Source organism: Myotis daubentonii, chromosome 5, assembly GCF_963259705.1.
Source record: "Myotis daubentonii chromosome 5, mMyoDau2.1, whole genome shotgun sequence".
NCBI classification, from domain to species: domain Eukaryota; kingdom Metazoa; phylum Chordata; class Mammalia; order Chiroptera; family Vespertilionidae; genus Myotis; species Myotis daubentonii.
In genome coordinates, this window is record NC_081844.1 from 27957409 (window position 1) to 27978634 (window position 21226).

The window sequence follows — 21226 nt, forward strand, 5'->3', positions numbered from 1 at the left end:
CCTCAGGCGCGCCTTAGGGGCTCCGGACCCGGCAGGGGGATCCTTGCGGTTGGTGCGCGGACCCAGTGGGGGTCCCGCCCCGTGGAGGGAGAGTCAGAGGTCAGGGGCCGGGGCCCAGCTCGTTGGTCGAGGCGCCATTCGCTGTGGGGAGACACCGTCAGTTGGTGAGGACGCTATAGGGGCCCGGGCGACAGCGGGAGGGGTAGGTGACCTGCCGCTGCTGAGCCCGACGGAGCCTCTCGCTGCAGCTACGGGGAGCCGGGTGGGGTCCTGCAGCCATCCCGGGGCCCCTGCCTTCATCCAGGACCCGGCCTCCCCTCTGGCAATTGCTCTGCCGCCTGCGGACACCTGCCTGCAGACTATCCTGGATAATAAAACCCTAATATGCAAACGAGGGACTGGTCCCTATGACGCGCACTGACCACCAGGGGGCAGACGCTCAATGCGCGAGCTGCCCCTCAGTGCGGAGCTGCTCCCTGGTGGTCAGTGCGCTCCGACACGGGGAGCGCTGCCCAGCCAGAAGCCGGGCAGGCGGACATCCCCCAGGGGTCCCCACTGTAAGGGGAGCAGGCTTGGCTGAGGGATGCCCTACACCCCTCCGCCCCCCTCCTCCAGTGCACGAATGTCCGGCATCGGACCTCTAGTAGTTAATAAAGAGGGAACCGCCTGATCCTGGCCTGGGTGCCACCCCTTATTAGAATGGACTTTGAGCGCTAACCGGCCACATCATCAAAGAAGCTGGAAACAGCACATGCAAAATCTTCCAGGCCTTTGTCTTAAAGAAAGGTCGCTCCCGCTCTGAGATCTTAAACTTGCCCTGTAGCCCCTGTACTGCAGGGCCGATGAGACAGGGGGCACCCCTCCCTAAATTCTGTGGATGAAAAAAGTAATCTCGCAGGGTGCTCTGATCATAAATTCCAAACTGGGCGGTCATGGTGGGTAGTCTCGTCCCAGGCATATGATGTTTTTGTAAAATTAAATTTGCTTTAAGCAAGCGCTGTCCATTGTTTCTGTGCACCTAGATTATCACATTTGTAATAAGCTTCGCCCCCAGCGAGAGAGCACGTAATCTTGTTAACTATCAGGTAGTCCAATCCCCGCCTTGCTTTCTCTCATCTGCATGTAGGTTCCCTCCTTAATTTCAAATGCATAAAAGCTGCAAAACTGTTGTTCTCTGGAGCATTTCAGATCTTGCCTCCCAGCACAGATCATCAGTTTGGCTCAGATAAACTCTTAGAAAAATTCTCTACAGGTTTGGATGTTTCTTACGTTGACACCACCAGATGGAATTGCTGAGGCTAATTTTCCTTGTTCCATTTGTGGTATTTTCCCAGATTATCTACAATGAACATATGTTACTTTTGTAATTAGGGGTGGGGGCGGGGGTGGGGGAGTAAATGTTTTTTTAAAAAAGTTCTAATTTCTCAACGTGTGATCAAAGATAGCTCGAGCACAGGATCATGATGCTGAGTTATGGGCTGGGGGAGCCGGGGGTTGAAAGGGGAGGAAAAGAAAGACTGGGATTGCTGGGGGCTGGGCTCCATGGTGCGTGGTGAGGATCCTGGGGTGGGGGGTGCGGGCTGCGGGCTGCCAGCTCCAGGTGGGCTAATGGGAAGTCCCAGGCCTAGGCTGCCAGGGCTACAGACACTTTGCTGAACCCAGGTGAGAGGGGGAGGAGCCTCAGGACACAGGACACCACACCTTCCTGTCCATCCCACACTCTGGTAATTATAACTGGGGCTTCCCATGAAGGGGCTCAGTGACTGCCCGCTGCAGGGCCAGGGCAGCCCCAGCCCCCTGTCTGGGAGGCAGTAGGATCTGCAGCCAGGTTTGCTCCTTCTGGGGGAGGTGGGTGCTTCCCAGGAAGGAGAGTTCAGGGTCATGACGCCAGGAGCAAGCTGGGCAGCCCCCCTCTGCTCCCTTGTTTCCCCGTTTCCCACCCACAGGAAGGGGCTTGGATGTGGGGATCCTCTCCCTTCACTCTGCAGGCAGGGCAGCAGATGGTTCTTAGGAACCTCCTGTAGCTGCGAGAGCAGGGACACCTGGGTCCTGCTGAACTTCTGGGCCACCCCCCACCCAGGGCTCACCCCGGGGGAATAATCTTAGGGGTGGAGGGCGTCGCTCAGGGGGTCCCTTTCCCCGACATCTCAGTGTGTCGGCAGGCCTTGGGGAGACAGCAGTGACCAAGGTGGTCCTGCCACCTCCGAGTTCAGTCCGATAGGGGAAGAGGACAAGTGAAAAGACCAATGAAGAGGTCCTGGCAACGCATTGACAGGTGCGGTGGGGGGGCCCAGGAGGCATCGCCCCTGCGTGGTGGCGTGGGTTTCCAGGGGAGATGGAGGCCGTGGAACAGTGTGAGAGGCCACGCCCTGGCATCAGGAAGATCTGGGCTGCGGTCCCGCCCAGTGACTTGACCTCCGCGCAATCCTTTTGACCTTTTCTCCCCGTCGCAAGATGGCTGCCAGAGCGGGAAGCATTGTTTCCTGTGGTCTTGTCGAGGAAAAATACCAAAGGGTTTGATTTATTAATAAACATTTGGGATTTATGTGTTTTTTAAAAAATATATTTTATTTATTTTTTTACAGAGAGGAAAGGAGAGGGACAGAGAGCTGGAAACATCGATCAGCTGCCTCCTGCACCCCCCCACTGGGGATGTGCCCGCAACCAAGGTACATGCCCTTGACCGGAATCGAACCTGGGACCCTTCAGCCCTCAGGCCGAGGCTCTATCCACTGAGCCAAACTGGTTGCGGCTGGAATTTATGTTTTTTAAAGGTAATACTGGCACCTGGTAAAATTTCAAGTACAAAAGTATATACACAGCACATAAGGTCTGCTTACCCTTTCCCCAGCCCCTCCCCAGGAACAACCATCCTCGAAAGTTCCCATTTTCTAAAGATAATCTCTGCATCTTCAAATGTGCTAACATGTTTCAAAAGAGACAGGGACCCTTTGAGTTATGTCAAAGGGCAGAAACTAATGACTTAGGTATTTTTTTAAAAATTGATTTCAGAAAGGAAGGGAGAGGGAGAGAGATGGAAACATCAATGATGAGAAAGAATCATCGATCGGCTGCCACCTGCACACCCCCTACGGGGGATGGAGCCCGCAATCTGGGCATGTGCCCTTGACTGGAATACAACCTGGGACCCTTCACTCTGCAGGCCGACGCTCTGTCCACGGGGCCAAACCAGCTAGGGCTAATGATTTAGTTTTTAAATATTTTTTATTGATTTTTTTAGAGAGAGAGGAAGGGAGAGGGAGAAAGAGAAACATCCATGCGAGAGCAGGGCATCTATTGGCTGCCTCCTGCATGCCCCTACCAGGGATCGAGCCTGAAATCCAAGCAGGTGCCCTGACAGAGAATTGAACTAGCAACCTTTTGGTGCTCAGGACGATGCCCAACCAGTTGAATTTTTCTACAGGCCTTTATGTACAATTACTTGTGTATCTGTTTTATTGGAATTAGAGATATCTCCAGGCATCAAAGTGACTCCTGGTTATTTATCTTTCTTATACAAATAAAAATATAGGAGATTATATATATATACATACACATACACACACACACATACATACACTGTTCTCTACACTTTTTTAAAAAGCAAACAATATCCTATAGGTTGTTCCAACCAGCACAGAAAGACCCACCTCACTCTTTTTGACAATTTGAGATCCTAGAAGTAGTAGTATTGGGTCCAACAGAGGCTACAATCAATATTGCCAAACTGTCTTTAAAGAGTTTGCGTCAATTATGCCCGCCTGCACTGGTGGAGAGGGTCTGTCGCCTCACACCAAGGCCAGTGTGGGTATTTCCTGGCTTCATTTCTTAATCTAATATGTGAAAATCATAGTGTTTTACTTCTTATTTATGGATAAGTGTGAGCATACAGATGTATTTTTTAGCTTTATTGAAATATAATTGACACAAAATTTAATGTATATATTTAATGTATCCATCTTAATGAGTTTTGCATTTCTTTTGACAACAGTTTCAACTGCTCCAATTCCCGCTTTAGTGCATATTGTATTAAAAACATGTTTATTGCCATTGTAGGTTCTTGAGGGTGTGATTTAGCAAAACCTATTCAAAACTAAACTTTATTTTTTTAAAATATATTTTATTGATTTTTTACAGAGAGGAAGGGAGAGAGATAGAGAGTCAGACACATCGATCAGCTGCCTCCTGCACATCTCCTACTGGGGGTGTGCCTGCAACTCGGGTACATGCCCTTGACCGGAATCGAACCCAGGACCCTTCAGTCCGCAGGCCAACGCTCTATCCACTGAGCCAAACCGGTTTCGGCAAAACTAAACTTTATTTGACCTTTGAGTCATCAAAGTGACTCCTGGTTATTTATCTTATACAAATAAAAACACAGAAGGTGTATACACACACACACACACACACACACACTGTGAGGGAGGAAGAAATTTTCCTCTACAAGGTTCTTTCAGCTGGTTTAATAATGGGCATCAGATTAACAGGAGAAAATAACCAAATGTCTTTTGAGTTTGGTCCAGGTTCCTGCCCCACCCCCAACTATTGCCACTATTTCCACTTTCTATCATTTGCATATATAAGTACCTGCATACATGAGACCCCAAATGCATGAGATTCAGAGACAGGAAAAATGAGCATAGACAGTCCACGCTAGGGATGAGGTGAGGTGCCGTAGGGGCTTCAAGGTCTTTTCAGGGTGATGCAAGAGCAGATGCTTAACAAATAGAAGTTTGCCCTGTCCTACAAGCAGGCGGAGTTACCTCAATTTCTTATTATACACAAGCCCCCTAATTCAAGTCATAGGAAGTCAAGGGAGGAACACAAGTTTCTTGTGCGCTGGAGGCTTAAGTTGCCTTTAGCTCAAAACAATCTCCATACCTCAGAGGCACATCTTGAGGTGACTCTTTCTGAACCCCTACAATACATATACGTTCATATACTTGTACAAACATACGTACATATATAAAAAAGAAACCTTAACTCCAATAATTGTGGTAAATCTGGAAGCAACCTGAACACTCATATGAAAATGTTTCAATAAATTTTACTTTCCTTATGAATTGCTATTTTAAAAATGAGTGATATTTGATGGGATTGTCACCTCAGCCTCTGTGAGAACAATTTGTCACTATCAATCGAAAAGAAATTTCAACACGCCCTTTATTTTTTTTTATGAGAGCTCTTTATTTTTCTGTTAATCCTCACCCGAGGACATTTTAAATTGATTTTTAGAGTGAAAGGGAGGGAGAGAGACAGAGAGAGAAACATAGATGTGCACTGGTTACCTCCCAAACACGCGAGTGGAGCCCGCGATGGGGTCTGCAATCGAACACGGAATTGACTGGCTACGTGCCCACGGGCCCACGCTCTATCCACCGTGCAAACCGGCTAGGACTTCACCCGCCTCTTAACAAGTTACTCCACTTCAACAAATGTATCCTCGTGCATATGCATCAAAAAGCATTGCTAAGTATTAAAAAGTGGAAGCCTCGCGCTCCGCCAGGTCCTCTGCCCCCAACCCCGCTCCAGGGATCCTCAGCGCCGCAGCTCCGGCCTCCCAGCTGGACCTTGTTTCCCAGCCCCGCCTTCCAAGACTCGCGATCTGCTCCCTGACCTCAGCCAGCCTTTCGGTCCAGGCCCGGCCTAACCCCGGCTTCGGCCTCATCACCGCCCCAGCTCCGCTCCCGGGCCTCTCCTCACAGCTCCAGTCACGCCTTCCGGGCGTGGTCCCCACCCCGCCCCGCCCCCGACCATGGTCACCGCCCTAACCACGCCTTCCGGATTGGTCCCCGCCCCCGACCATGGTCACCGCCCTAACCACGCCTTCCGGATTGGTCCCCGCCCCCGACCATGGTCACCGCCCTAACCACGCCTTCCGGATTGGTCCCCGCCCCCGATCATGATCACCGCCCTAACCACGCCTTCCGGATTGGTCCCCGCCCCCGACCATCATCACCGCCCTAACCACGCCTTCCGGATTGGTCCCCGCCCCCGACCATCGTCACCGCCCTGACCACGCCTTCCGGATTGGTCCCCGCCCCCGACCATCGTCACCGCCCTGACCACGCCTTCCGGATTGTTCCCCGCCCCCGCCCATCGTCACCGCCCTAACCACGCCTTCCGGGTTGGTCCCCGCCCCCGCCTAGCGTCACCGCCCTAACCACGCCTTCCGGGTTGGTCCCCGTCCCCCGGCCGTCGTCACCGCCCTAACCACGCCTTCCGGATTGGTCCCCGCCCCCCGGCCGTCGTCACCGCCCTAACCACGCCTTCCGGATTGGTCCCCGCCCCCGACCGTCGTCACCGCCCTAACCACGTCCCCTTACGTCATCGCGGCCCAGCCTCGCAGTCCAGCTTACTTCTAGTTTGAAATTGAAGGCTCTTTGGCGGCCGGGGCAGATCTCCGGCAGGAACTCCCCGCGTTCGCTGAGAAGGAAAGCTAACACTCTCCACCGGCTACCGGAGCCGTGGCTACCTCCCAGCTGGCACCCCACTCCCCCGCCTCCGGGGGCGCCCCCGGGGCGAGTCCCGGAGTTCCCGTACCCAGAAGGGGAAATGCGAGTCGGCGGGGTCATGGCCACCCTTTCGGACCTGCCGGACTCGGTCATATTGGAGATCTTCTCTTACCTCCCGGTGCGGGACCGGATTCGCCTCTCCAGGTGCGGCCTCGCCCCGCGGTGGGGCCGGGGCGGGGCGGGGGCGGGGGCGAAGGGCCAGGCCGGGTCGGGCTGCTCTCACGGCGGTCTCCCCCGTCAGGGTCTGTCACCGTTGGAAGAGGCTGGTGGGCGACCGGTGGCTGTGGCGGCACGTCGACCTGACCGTCTGCAGGGTGAGTGCGTAGGCCGGGCGGGCCTGGGCCGGTTCAGCCGAGGCGCCGGGGGCGCACCCCACTCCTCTGCGCCCTCCGGCCTGTTCCCCCCTCTCCGAAATGTAAACAGCCGCGACAGCGCGCGGATGGGCTCAGTGTCCGAGTGTCAGTCGGCGTACGATCAATGCTGGCTGGCGATCAGATCACTTAGGATTATTATTACCGAGTCTTCACGGGGAAATCATTTTCCACAGTCAACAGAATTAACTTCCCGAGTAGTGCAAACAAACTATTTCCACTTTCTGTCATTTGCATTTTACTTTTCTTGTTTTTATTATGAACTATTTCAAATATATAGAAATGTGTAGAGGATAACATGGTTTCAGATAAATAGGTACTCACCACCTAGATTTAACCTGTTTTAGGCTTTGGCCCTATTTACTACCGATCATGTGAAACATATACATATATACACACACACACACACACACACACACAACTTTTATTGATATGTTTCCTGCACTTTTTGAAACCCCCCTCGGAGGTAACCACTATTCTAAAATGGAATCGTGGCCTTCCTGTGGCGTTTTTTATTCATTTCCGATGTGGGTGCCCATTAGCAACATACGGTATTGTTAATGTGTTCCTAAAGTTTAGATGATGCTGTTGCTACTCTTTAGATAATTAAATGGTATTTTACTTATATCCACCCTCAATGAGCTTTATTCACACACTATTTTTTAAAGATTGATTTGAGAGAGAGAGGGAGAGAGACATCTATATAATAAAAGCCCAGCGACCAGAACGGCAGAATGAGGGGTGGCTATGACACGCACTGCAGCAGCCAACCAGCCTGATCCGGCCCCGATCGGTTTGTTTTCTACTAAGTGTAACTTCCTGGGATAAATTTTTGACAGCTTTCGCTATTATCAGGCTATGGTGTTTTGTTTTGTTTTTTTAAAACCTAGGCAGCTTGAGCCTTTTTCAGTTTTATTATACATTGCTTACTTCTTTCCGTGGTGGTCATTAAAAAAGGGACAAAAATCCGGGGGGTTGCTTTGCTGTTTTACTTGCTCCAGAACCTAATGAGAATCCACTCTGTTGCTAAAGACAGATGTGTTATGATCTTCTCTTTCCTTCACTGCTTTTGTTCAATTCTGGGAGTCAAAGTGGTGGAGTTAAACTGTTTTGTTCCCCCCGGAGGGGTGTCTGGTGAGGTGAGGCTGGTGGTGGAAGGACAATTCTAGGGGAGCAGGAGAACCCCAGCTGGAGCTTGTCTGACTCCAGGCAGGCGGGGACCTTGAACGATCCCCTGTATCTCACCTCCTCACCCCTATCTTTGGCTCTTACAGATGCGGCCTAAAGTCATGTGGCACCTCCTTCGGCGGTACATGGCATCCAGACTCCATTCCCTGCGGCTGTGTGGCTACCTGTCCGCAGGCTCCCAGGCTCCCCAGTTGTCCCCAGCCCTGATGAGGGCCCTGGGCCAGAAGTGCCCCAACCTCCAGCGTCTCTGCCTGCACGGGGCTGACCTGAGCGTGGTGCCAGTCACCAGCCTGCCTTGCACCCTGAGGACGCTGGAGCTGCACAGCTGTGAGATTCCCATGGCCTGGCTCCTCAAGGGGCGGGACCCCCCTGCGCTGCCCCTGCTCGAGTGCCTGGTGCTGGACCGTGTCCCTGCCTTTCGGGACGAGCACCTGCGGGGCCTGACGTGCTTCCGCGCCCTGCGCTCCCTGGTGCTGGGCGGTGCCTACCGGGTGACTGAGGCCGGGCTGGATGCCAGCCTGCAGGAGCTGAGCTCCCTGCGGAGGCTGGAGGTGCTGGGCTGTGCCCTCTCGGCCGACAGCACCCTCCTGGCCATCAGCCGCCACCTCCGGGATGTGCGGAAGGTCCGGCTCACGGCCACGGGCCTCTCAGCCGCCGGCCTGTCTGTGCTGGAGGGAATGCCGGCGCTGGAGAGCCTGTGCCTGCAGGCCCCGCACGTCGCCCTGGAAACGCTCTCCCCGGCTGAAATACTCTCCTCCTGCCGCACCATGCCCAGGCTTAGGGTCCTTGAGCTGCAGGGGCTGGGGTGGGAGGGTCAGGAGGCGGAGAGGATCCTGTGTCAGGGCCTGCCCCGCTGTCTGGTCATCCTCAGGGCCGGCCCCAAAGAGTCTACGGACTGGTGGGTATGACCCGCCACCTGGCTGAGATCCGTCTCAGTTTTCATTCATGAGCAAGCACCTTGCAGAGGGCAGGGAATTAGGCTAGACGGCCCGCAGGCCAAAGGTAGAGAGAAGGGAGGCCTTGCACTGCCAGACAACTGGAATGGTCAGTGTGTGGCTTCTGACATCGGCCAGTCTGGTCCCCACATCTGGAAATGGGAAGACCATCGTTACCTCATGCTTACGCTGCAAAGCCTTACACTTTACTGAGCCCCAGAGGTCTTCCGTGAAGGGGCATTCTCAGGGCGGTCCTCAGAAACAGGGTGGGCGCACAGGAGTGTGGTTAGGAGCCAGGGGGCCCTGAGAAGCCAGGGCCCTTAGGAAGCCTGGAAGGACGGTCTGCATGTGCAGCCCAAACCACTGATTATACCTACATGCAGGGAGAAGACGCGGGAAGTGCAGGTGTGACTCGTCTTTTGTGATCAAAATGTTAATGAAGGTTCTAAACTGTGTTTTTGTATTTTCAAGTTTTTCGTAATCTATATTTTGCTATTAAAGAAAAACACTTGCCCTAGCTTGTTTGGCTCAGTGGCTAGAGCGTTGGCCTATGGACGAGGGTTCCCGGATCCGATCCAGGCCAAGAACCTTGGTTACAGGCTCCTCTGCCCCCCCACTCTTGGCCCCCCCCCCCCCCCCCCCCGCCAGGCCCAAGTCAGAGTGTGTGCAGGAGGCAACCAATCGATGTGCTTCTCTCACATTGATATTTCTCTCTGTCTTTCCCTCTCTCTTCCATTCTTTCTGAAAATCAATGGAAAAATATCCTTGGGTGAGGATTAAATGCCCCCCCCAAAGCAAAATAAAGAAAAATACTCATTTTCCCTCATCCCCCAAACAGTTTATTCAACACACATTTCTGCCTGTGCGATTGTGCAGGCGTTGTCCTAGGTGCTAGGTCACAGCTCTGAACCAAACGGATAAGACCTGAGGGGACAGGGTGGTAAACAGGTGAGCACATCACAGTTTCAGAAACCCAGACTATACACCAGGGTGATAGGATGGAGGCGTATGTTTCGTAGAGTGGGCCTCTGAGCCCAGACCTGAGAGGAGGAGGAACCAGCCCTGGGAAGCACTGAGGACGATGAAAAGGGCAAAGATGCTGAGCTGGGGGTGAACTTGGCATTTTCCAGGAGCTGGAGGAAGGTCCGAGTGGTTGGGGGAACAAGGGGCGAGCAATAGGATGTGAAGGGGTGAGGTTGGTGGGGCCTCACAGATGGCTTAGGTTTTAGGGGCTCCTTTTCCTGCCTTTTGAGTCTGAACCACTTGAAAGGTGCAGGTGGCAGACTGAGGGTGATCATGGGCACCAACCACAAGATGAGCGTTACTTCTGATCTGAGCTGGGTAGGAGGGCTTTATGGGCTCACCAGCTGCCCCCTCAGCGGCGTGCCTGCTCTGTGGTGGGCAGAGCCCGGAGAGAGAAAAGAGGGTTCACCTGGGTACCCTTGATTTTTTATGCCAAGCGCACCCATCAGAGAAGACCTGGATGTTTCTCCGTTGGTTTTCCCACTGGAGGGTGGAGTGGAAATTCCTTCCCCATCCGGCCGCATGAGGACTGGGGTGTGAGTTCTCCCCAGTGTGGCCACGGTTAGGGTTTACGGGCCCCACACTGACAAACCTGGCAGTTCCAGCTCAGCACCTGGGGGCCTGGGCTGATCCAGGCTGGGCACCGGGGACAAGAAGTGTCAGGCAGGGAAATGAGGTCTGTCTGGAGATCTGGGTCCATCGGGTGGAGAATGACGGAAGGGTCCTGGGCCGGGCCCTGCTGGTCCTGGGAGTGGCTGCAGGTGCCCCGCCTGGAGCAGCTCCCGGGGAAAAGCTTCCTTTCACGCTGCCTTTCCCGCGGAAATGGAGGGAGAAGATAGGAAGTTAGAGGCAGTGGTACACATGTAAACATTTTTTTTAATTTAAATTTTTTTTTTTTGCCCCAAACAGTGTTTATTTGCCTTTCCAACTTGATGAATCCATGTTTCTTTCATCAATTAAAATGAACTCACTTTCATTTTATTTTATTAAAAGACTGCCAAAGAGATAAAAATCTCATTATTTTTTGTTATTTAAAAAAATTTAAATAATTTATTTCTTTATTGATTAAGGTATTACATATGTGTTCTTATCCCCCCATTGCTCCTCCCCCTCCTCCCAACTCATGCCCTCACCCCTCCCTGGAGCCTGTGTCCATTGGTTAGGCTTATATGCATGCATACAAGTTCTTTGGTTGATCTCTCCCCCTATCCCCATCCTCCCCTATAAATTTAAATTCTTTATTGTTGAAAGTATTACATATGCCTCCTTTTCCCCCCATTGACCTCTCCCCGCCTGCTCCCACCCTCCAGCACAGGCCCTCACCCCACTACTGTCTGTGTTCATTGGTTATGCTTCTATGCATGCATACAAGTCCTATGGTTAATCTCTTACCCCGCCCCTCCCCTGCTTTCCCTCTGGGATTTGACGGTCTGTTCAATGCTTCTATGTCTCTGGATCTATTTTTGTTCATCAGCTTATGTTGTTCATCACACGTAAACGTTTAACAGACAGTGCTAGCAGGTGGTGGTGGGAAGTCCTGATTTGTAACATTTGTAGAGTGTGTAGACTTCTGTGATACAAATACTGTCATCGTGTCTGGTTTCAAGCTACCAACAGTTTAACAACCAATTCACAAAATTCCTGAAAGTTTAGAAGTTGGTTCTGGGCTGCCATGAGCACGGCCCGACTTTTAGAGGACTCACTCACTTCCCTGGGGTGGCGGGGTTATGGGACATCAGACAGAGCTCCTCCCCTCTTTGGATTCCGCCACTCCTAACCATTGCCTTCTCCCAAATAAGGATCTGCAGACTTAAGAATACCCTCCATTTAAAAATATGCCCAAGCCCGAGCCAGTTTGGCCCAGTGGATAGAGTGTTGGCCTGTGGAACAAAGGGTTCCGGGTTTGATTCTGATCAAGGGCACTTACCTTGGTTGCAGGCTCCTCCCTGGCTGAGGCCTTGGTCAGGGTGTATGCAGGAGGCAACCAATCGGTGTGTTTCTTTCACATTGATGGTTCTCTCTGACTTTTCCTCTGTCTTCCACTTTCGCTAAGAATCAATGGAAAAATATCCTCAGATGAGGATTAACCAAAAGAAATCCTATATAATAAAAGGCTAATATGCAAATAGTCCGAATGGCAGAACAACCAAACTGGTCGCTATGATGTGCGCTGACCACCAGGGGGCATGCATGGAACATGGCGGGTGTCGGGCATGGCGGGATGATGGAGCAAGAGAGCGGGGGTGCCAGACCAACGTGGGGCGCCGGTCGCTGTCATCGGGATGAGCCTCTGGTGGTTACTGAAAATTCTTTGCTCCCACGCACTGTGGATCCGCCCGGCTCTCGCACCTGCTGCCAGTGCCAGAGCTGCTGTTCACACCCACTGCCAGCACCAGCCCTGCTTGCACCCACAGCCAGCTCCAGAGCCGCCGCTTGCACCCAGGGTTTTAATATAAATAGATATAGATAACCTGATGATATTTTCAGCTACCTTTTCATTATTTTTTTAAAAATGGTAGGACAATTTACACATAACATTTCAAAGTCCAGTTCTGTGGAATTAAATACCTTCACACTGCTGTGCAGCCATCCCCACCACCTATCTCCAGAATTTTTCCATCTTCCCAAAGTGAAACTGTCTACCCATCAAACACTAGCTCTTCATTTCTCCTCCCTCAACCCCTGGCAACCACCACCAGTCTACTTTCTGTTTCATGGTTTTCACTCTAGGGACATCATAAGTGGATCATACAATATCAGTCCTTTGGTGACACTTGGTATAATGTCCTCAAGGTTCATCCATGTTGTAGCATGTCTCAGAATTCCCTTCCTTGGTAAGGCTAAACAGTATTCCACTGTATACACATATGTTTTGATTAGTCACTTGCTTTTCAGTGGACATTTGGGTTGTTTCTACCTTTTGACGGTTGTGAATAACACTGCTGTGAACATGGGTGCACCAATATGTGCTTGAATCTCTGCTTTCAATTTTTTTGGGTATACACTCAGATTTGGGGTTGCTGGATCACATGGGAAATCTATGTTTAAAAATTTTATATAATTTAAAAAGTAATCTTTGTGACCAAAGTAAAATGCACTAATACTTATGCATAGAATGATTTGGGGTTGATTATTCTGTTTAGAATAATTTCTCTAACAATGGTGCATCTTTATGTTTTTATAAATATTTGTGCATCTTTTTTTTAAAAAGTGTTTTTTTAAAAAATATGTATTTTTTATTGATTTCAGAGAGGAAGGGAGAGGGAGTGAGAGATAGAAACATCAATGATGAGAGAGAATCATTGATCGGCTGCCTCCACTGTCCCCCACTAGGGATCAAGCTTGCAACCCAAGCATGTGCCCTTGACCAGAATTGAACCCAAGACCCTTCAGTCTGTAGGCCATTGCTCTATCCACTGAGCCAAACCAGCTAGGACAATATTTGTGCATCTTAATCATAAGGTGGGACCCTTTTGCAAAAATATTTGCACCTTTGTTAGTTTTTGTAAGGCTTTTTCCCAGTCCTTCAAGTCTCTTTTGCACTCTGTGCCCTTCCTAATCCTGCTGATCTTTTCTTCAGTTGTAAACTGGCCCAACTCTACCTCGTCCCCATCACCAGTGGTTTTGCTTATGATTCAAGCTTTCTCCAGTGTCCCCTTCACCTGCATTACAAAACCTCCCCTTTTTTTCTAGACCTGCAGGATTGACTACATTCCCTATGCTGCACATTTCCATGATTTATTTATATTCTTTTAGCTTATGGTATGGTAATGGAGATTTATTCATTCAACATACATTCAGTGCCTGAGTGCCACAAATATATGCCAGGAAGGCAGAGTGTGAGCCAAATGAATGGTGAGCTACTATACCCAATGGGATTTATTTGTTTGCTTGTTTATTTATTTTGACTCAATGGGATTTATTTATTTATTTTTACCCAATGGGATTGAGTCAGGATTTGGACTGGAAGAAAAAGAGAAGGTGATGGCTGGAAGTGTGGAGGCAAGAGTAGGAGCCATGAGAGACTCAAACAGGAAAGAGAGCCTTCTGTCCAGGTTGGGGAACATCAGGGGGTTAAGAAATCGGTGAGGAAAGTGTGGTAGGCCAACTCATGCCCTCCTTCCCCAAAGAGATCCATGTTCTAAAGCCCAGAATCTGGGAATAGGTCACCTTTCATGGCAACAGGGACTTTACCGATGTAATTATGGATTTTGAGATGAGATTATTCTGGATTATCTGAGTGGGCACGATGAAATCACAATGGTCCTTGTATATAAGAGGGTCAAGGAAAAGCATATGATGATGGAAGCAGAGCTTGGAGGGATGGGAGGGGCACAGGCGGCCTCTAACAGCTGGACAAACAAAGAAGTGATTCTCCTCTGGAGGCTCCAGAAGGAATATGGCTTTGCCATCACCTTGCTATTAGCCCAGTAACACCCATGTGAAGCTTCTAACCTCCAGACTTTTACAAGAACAACGTCGTATTATTTAGGCCACTACATTGTGGTGATTTGTTACAGCAGCAACAGGAAACTAACCCAAACGGAAAACAACCTTAGTCACATCACACTTACAAAGCTGGAACTCTTACAACCATTTCACCAAGAGGAAAGGGAGGCTTAGAAACTTGGCGAAATTGCTCAGAATCTCATACAGAGTAAACTGCAAAGCAGAGTTTCAGTCAATCCTGCCTGATTCCAAACTGCTGGTCTTTCCCTGTACCAGGCTGCCTGCGGCTCATGGGAGACCATGAAGATGCCTGAGAGGGCTGGGACTTGCTTCCCAGGAGCAGTAGCTAATGGGACATGACTCCCTACAGCTCCACTGACAGAGCCTGAGCCACAGCGACTGCTCAGTGGATTCTGAGGGTCAGCAAACACCACCAATGACACGGTGACAATACAGCCCAAAGGTGGATTCTGATTTGGGAAAGAGATTTTGTCCAGAGGTAGGGCCACAGGGAAGTGATGGGGAATAAGTCGGGGGGGGGGGGGGGAATAAATGAAAGGGAAGAAAATGGGCTTGGGTACCATTGAAGATCAACTTTACTTTTACTACTTTGGCTTGCGGTGGCCAGGTCAGATGTCTCTTAGTTAAAGCAAATGAAGGAGCCAGCCAGACCTTTCCCCATTCATTTCAACTCATCATTTTCCTTCCAAATGTTAACATATGAATATCCTTAAAACACACACACACACACACATACACACACAAAATTCTGTAGAATTATTTAAAAGAAGATTTATTGGAAAAAACCAAGATGGTGGCATAGGTAAACACCGGAGATTTCTGCCTTGCACAACCACTTCAAAAATACAACTAAAAGACGGAACGGACATCATCCAGAACCACAGGAAGGCTGGCTGAGTGGAAATTCTACAACTAGAAGGAAAGAGAAAAGCATACCGAGACTCAGAGGAGGTGTGGTGTGGAAGTAAAATACAAAGGTGCAGAGGTGCATGCGGAGAGGGCTGGCAGCTGAAGTCACAATTGTCTTTTTCAATTGGGAGGGAGTCTCAGGCTCTGAGCTCCAGTTCCGGGCGAGTCTCTGGGGACCCAGACTCATACGGGAGAAACGGGACTGTCTGGCATTGGTCGGAACTTGAGGGCAGCTCTCTCTCAGAGGCACACACAGCGATTGCCAGGGCCTTTGAGGACAGGACTGAGAGCAGCCATACTGCTCGCTCTGCCCGCCCAGTTGATCCCCTGGGGCTCTGCCCCCCCCCCCCAGCCGGGCATGGAGGCTTTTGCATATGAAAGGCCTGGACCTTTGTAATCTGAAAATTACTTAACAAACTGCAGCTGCCCAAGGCCCCAGGGCAACTTGCATTGCTTTACAGCTGGCTTCTGCAGCATAGCCTCAGGCAGAGGCTAGATTAGCATCTCCTTAGATCCAAGAGCCAGTGTACTCAGTGGTCAGAGTGGGACCATCCAATTATAACTCCTCAAATCCATAAGGGACACACTCAGGGGAAAGACTCAGTGAGCACCAAAGCCCCACTGAAGCAAGTCTTGCCCCATAAGGGTGTCTTCAGCACAGAAGTTCTCCCACTGTAGACACAGCTGATTCTCACAGCCAATGGCCTGGAGGTCAAATCCTCCCAGTGTTACCTACAACAATCAAGGCTTAACTACAACAAGACTGTGCACAAAGCCCACAAGGGGGTGCACCAAGAGTGTCTACCTCAGGTAATTGGGGAGGCTGAGCCACCGGGCCCTATAGGACACTTAGCACAGAAAGCCACTCTATCGACACAGCAAAGCATAAAAAATGCTGAGACAAAGAAACAGGACACAAATGACAGAAATGGAGGAAAGCAAACTACTGGATATAGAGTTCAAAACCACACTTTTAAGGTTTTTCAAGAACTTTCTAGAAACCGCCGATAAATGTAGTGAGATCCTCAAGAAGTCTAGTGAGACCCTCGATGTTGTGATAAAGGACCAACTAGAAATTAAGCATACACTGACTGAAATAAAGAATATTATACAGACACCCAACAGCAGACCAGAGGAGCGCAAGAATCAAGTCAAAGATTTGAAATGCAAAGAAGCAAAAAACACCCAACCGGAAAAGCAAAATGAAAAAAGAATCCGAAAATACGAAGATAGTGTAAGGAGCCTCTGGGACAGCTTCAAGCGTACCAACATCCGATTTATAGGGGTGCCAGAAGAAGAGAGAGAGCAAGATATTGAAAACCTATTTGAAGAAATAATGACAGAAAACTTCCCCTACCTGGTGAAAGAAATAGACTTACAAGTCCAGGAAGCGCAGAGAATCCCAAACAAAAGGAACCCAAAGAGGACCACACCAAGACACATCATAATTAAAATGCCAAGAGCAAAAGACAAAGAGAGAATCTTAAAAGCAGCAAGAAAAAGAAAGTCAGTTACCTACAAGGGAATACCCATACGACTGTCAGCTGATTTCTCAACAGAAACTTTGCAGGCCAGAAGGGAGTGGCAAGAAATATTCAAAGTGATGAATGCCAAGAACTTACAACCAAGATTACTTTATCCAGCAAAGCTATCATTCAGAATTGAAGGTCAGATAAAGATCTTCACAGATAAGGAGAAGCTAAAGGAGTTCATCACCACCAAACCAGTATTATATGAAATGCTGAAAGGTATCCTTTAAGAAGAGGAAGAAGAAGAAAAAGGTAAAGATACAAATTATGAACAACAAATACACATCTATCAATAAGTGAATCTAAAAATCAAGTGAATAAATAATCTGATGAACAGAATGAACTGGTGATTATAATAGAATCATCGACATAGAAAGGGAATGGACTGACTATTCTTGGGGGGAAAGGGGTGTGGGAGATGCGGGAAGAGACTGGACAAAAATCATGCACCTCATCCCTGCACCTATGGATGAGGACGGTGGGTGGGGAGTGAGGGCGGAGGGTGGGGTGGGAACTGGGAGGAGGGGAGCTATGGGGGGAAAAAAGAGGAACAAATGTAATAATCTGAACAATAAAGATTTAATTAAAAAAAAAAGTAAAACTGTCTGAACACCGAACCTAAAAAAAAAAAAAGAATAAAAAAAAATAAAAGATTTATTTTCTCTGTGAAATTTTTGTGCCATGTTAAAAACTGATCTTTTAAACCAAAATAATACTTTAAGAAGGTGAATTGTATGCTATGTGAATTATATCTTGATTTTAAAACCAAATTTAGACTATATAGTGAAGGTTCCTAGAAAGATTAAAGTACATGTTAAAATTCATCCTTAAAATCAAGACTAAACTCACTTTTTAACTAAAGATGACATTACACACAGAGAGTCAAATAAAAATTAAAAAATTACTTTGGTAAACCCTTGAATTCCCATGGTATAGCAGTAGGCAGGATTAGTATATTCTTGACCATTTCTTAATAAATCCACTGCAATCAGCTTTCCTCCAGCTTTGGAGCCCACCACTATTTCCATTGCTAAGCAACAGAGGAAGTCATTAGCTTGCATTTCACATACACACAAAACCATAGTCCTTCCACATAGATCTACATACCATTAACATTTTTATGTATTTCTTTATAATAACTTTTCTATATTTTTAAACAGTTGAGGTTATCATCTAAAATTGTTATACTTTTTTTTTTAGTTTTCTGATATAGGTAATGCTGCTTCTGATAGTATAAATATAAATGTAATTCTTGACCCTTCTGAATGCACTTTTTTATTTTTAAAAATTTGAAATAATTTAAATTTTGAAACACTCAACAGAATTGTTGAAAGTACAAAGAATTTTATTTTCCTTACTCATTTGAGGGTAAGTTGTCAATTTTACACCACATCACCCCTAACTATTTTTTTGTGTTTCCCTACAAATAAGACTACTTTCCAACATAGCCCAAATCCAGAAATTAATAATGCCACCTAATAATATGTGGTCCCCATTTAAGTTCGGCCAATTGTTTCAATAATTCTTTTATAGCAAAATTCTTTTATAGTAAAAGCATCTGCACATCCCCTACTGGGGATCGAGCCTGCAACCCAGGCATTTGTCCTTAACCAGAATCAAACCAGGGACCTTCTTTCTGCAGGCCAGTGCTCTGTCTACTGAGCCAAACCAATTAGGGCTCAGATGTGTTTTATATGTTAGAATACGTTCCCATCACAAGTGATATACCAAGTCATGTTTGTCTTTCTGAAAATTTGTCACAGTCATTTCTACCATTCCTGCATTGATCACATCAGTTCACCTGTTATGACTTAGAAGATTGTAGTCGATAGTCAACACAAGGCAAAATAATAAATGTGCAGTTGGCTCATGTAAAACCCATGTAGACTCATTTTGTGAATTACAGGGAGAAAATTTATGGTAATAATGTAACTGAAGTCACCTGCAGCTGCCTGCCACCTTGAAAGCCAAACTCATGAGACAGATATTGATGAAAAAGGAAAGTGGTTTATTCAAGTGCCAGACACTTGAGAAGATGGGAGACTCTTGTTGCAAAGCCCATCTTAACATCTCAGTGCAGGCAGGGATTTTTATAAGGAGGGAGAAGGCAAACAGAACAAAGATATCAAGGTGAAGGGGTTGAAAAGTCATCTATGTGCAGGCCAGCACAGTTCATTCCGATAAGGATCTTGAAACTGGTCGAGTGATGGGCTGGTACGTGTCATCCTGGTCTTGGTCATCTTGGTTCTACATCATCCTGTTCTATGGTTGAAGGTCAACAAATCTCCTGGAACTGGGATGACTGAAGGTCATGGTCTGTATCTTCTGAAGTTAGCTCCTAGGATTCTCATACAAACATGCCGCTTATCTAAAAACTACATATTAGTCAGAGCCAGCATTTATAGAAACAATGTCAAAAGAATGGTGGGATGAGTTACAATTCCCCACTTACAATTTTTATTTCATTTCCATGGAAGTTAGAGTGTTATGTCCAAAATATTTCAGAAAACTAGAAAAATGTAGGCGCTAGTCTAGGTTATAGGCAAAAAATAACATTTTACTGACAATTAACTGTATTAGAGTCTAATATCTATAATTGTGTGTTATAGATTTTATTGAAACTTATTTTAAAAAATTATTCTTATTTTTAGTAAACAGTCAAATTATAACCAATTAATTTAGTGTATTAAGTCCAGTTTCAATTTAGCCTTATTATTTGTATAACCACAATAGGAAGAGCAATTAGTTATATAGGCCTTTAAATATCTGTTTTGCTAGAATTTCACAATAAATTTTCAGATTGAATTTTAAATAGCCTCTCAGGGCAAAAAGCCAAGCCACACAGTTGCCATCAGGCTTTGCCTGTAATACCTACAGGTTTGGGTAAAGTCCTCATGTTTTCAAGTTCACCAAAATCTCTTAAGGTTCTTTCCTTGTCATTTCCCAGGAAAGGTACCAGGACATTTTCCCAAAGGACTTTTTCTTGGCTTTAAAGTCAATCTTTATTTTTTAAAGTTTTTTGCCAACATTTAAAATTTAGGCATGACATTCGCAAACATAACATTTCAGTCAAAGTCTTGGTTAATAAAACTGCAATTGGTCTGTTATGAAGACATCAAATTCTTATTGGATTCATGCAAACAAACATATTGCCATGAAAATAAGAATAGTCACTTATTAAAAGAGTTTTTAAATTCTGGAGAGATCAAGTTTGGAGAAAAATATGCTTTAATATTGCTTATTAAGGTACAATTCACAAAACTGGTCTAAGAAAACAAAGACAAAAATAAAAAAATCAGCAACATTTTGAACAAAGTCATAAACAATAATTATTTTCAGTTTATTCAGTCCCATAATCAATTCTTATTTATCTTGATTATTTCACAGCCTTTCTAGGACTCCAGTTACTTCTTAGAGTTCTATAAGTCTTTATTTATTTTAAAGGTATGATCTGAAAATTTATTCTTAGAAATTCCTATTCAGAATAAGTCAGAAGATGTAACATTTTTGCAAATGCATGAGTTAAGTAATGACTGTGTATAAATGGCAAAAAAGATCTTTAAAATGACATGGCAATAGATTTGACTAAATGCAATTGACAAAGGAATTTGCTTTCTTGGTAACAACATTTTAAGATAACATTTAGAATTCGAAATGAAAGTATATCAGATTAAGAAAGCGATTAATTAGTTCCCCAGTGTCGGTTGTACCTGGGATTCCAATGGGGAAATTACAGTTGGTTTTGAAAAATTAAGTGGCGCTTCCTGGCCTTTTCATTCGTCATTAAAATTGCCACGTTTTACTACTTATGTACCTTCTTTTGTTCCTTATCCCCCTCCCCCATTCCCATTTACCTTCAGGAGTAGTCCTCCTCCATTGTCCTTTCTTCCTGTAATATGTATGTCCCCTTTAAAATTCTCTCTCATTTTTCAATTTCCTTTATTCTTTCTCTTTTCGCTTCTTACCTCCACAAATCCTTCCTCAACTTGCAAAGACCCTATGCAACTTGCATGAACTTTCTGTGACATCCATGAACCTTCTGTGTCTCTCTTAGTCACTTTCTTTTTTTTTTAACTCATTCAGAAATAACTAACTTAAGAACAATTTATTTTCTTCCAATTTAAAAAAAAATTGCGTTAACATACTTTTTATTATCAAAAGCATATGCTTTTTTTACAACTTAATTAGAATTCTAAATTCTTGTAAATTCTAATTTTTAGTGACAACTAAAAACAATACATTTCATACTTTTCAGAAACATGTTGTTTTTTTTTAAATTGACAAGC

The 21226-nt window shown here is 46.9% G+C and overlaps 1 protein-coding gene across 1 annotated transcript; it reads left to right on the top strand.

The window, feature by feature from the left end:
• Positions 1 to 6319: 6319 nt before the first annotated feature.
• Positions 6320 to 9797, top strand: FBXL12 (F-box and leucine rich repeat protein 12). Its single transcript, XM_059696887.1, has 3 exons — positions 6320 to 6659; positions 6757 to 6829; positions 8161 to 9797. Exons 1-3 carry the CDS (start codon positions 6556 to 6558, stop codon positions 8980 to 8982), a joined length of 999 nt encoding a protein of 332 aa, XP_059552870.1. The 5' UTR covers positions 6320 to 6555; the 3' UTR covers positions 8983 to 9797.
• The last annotated feature ends 11429 nt before the right edge of the window (positions 9798 to 21226 follow it).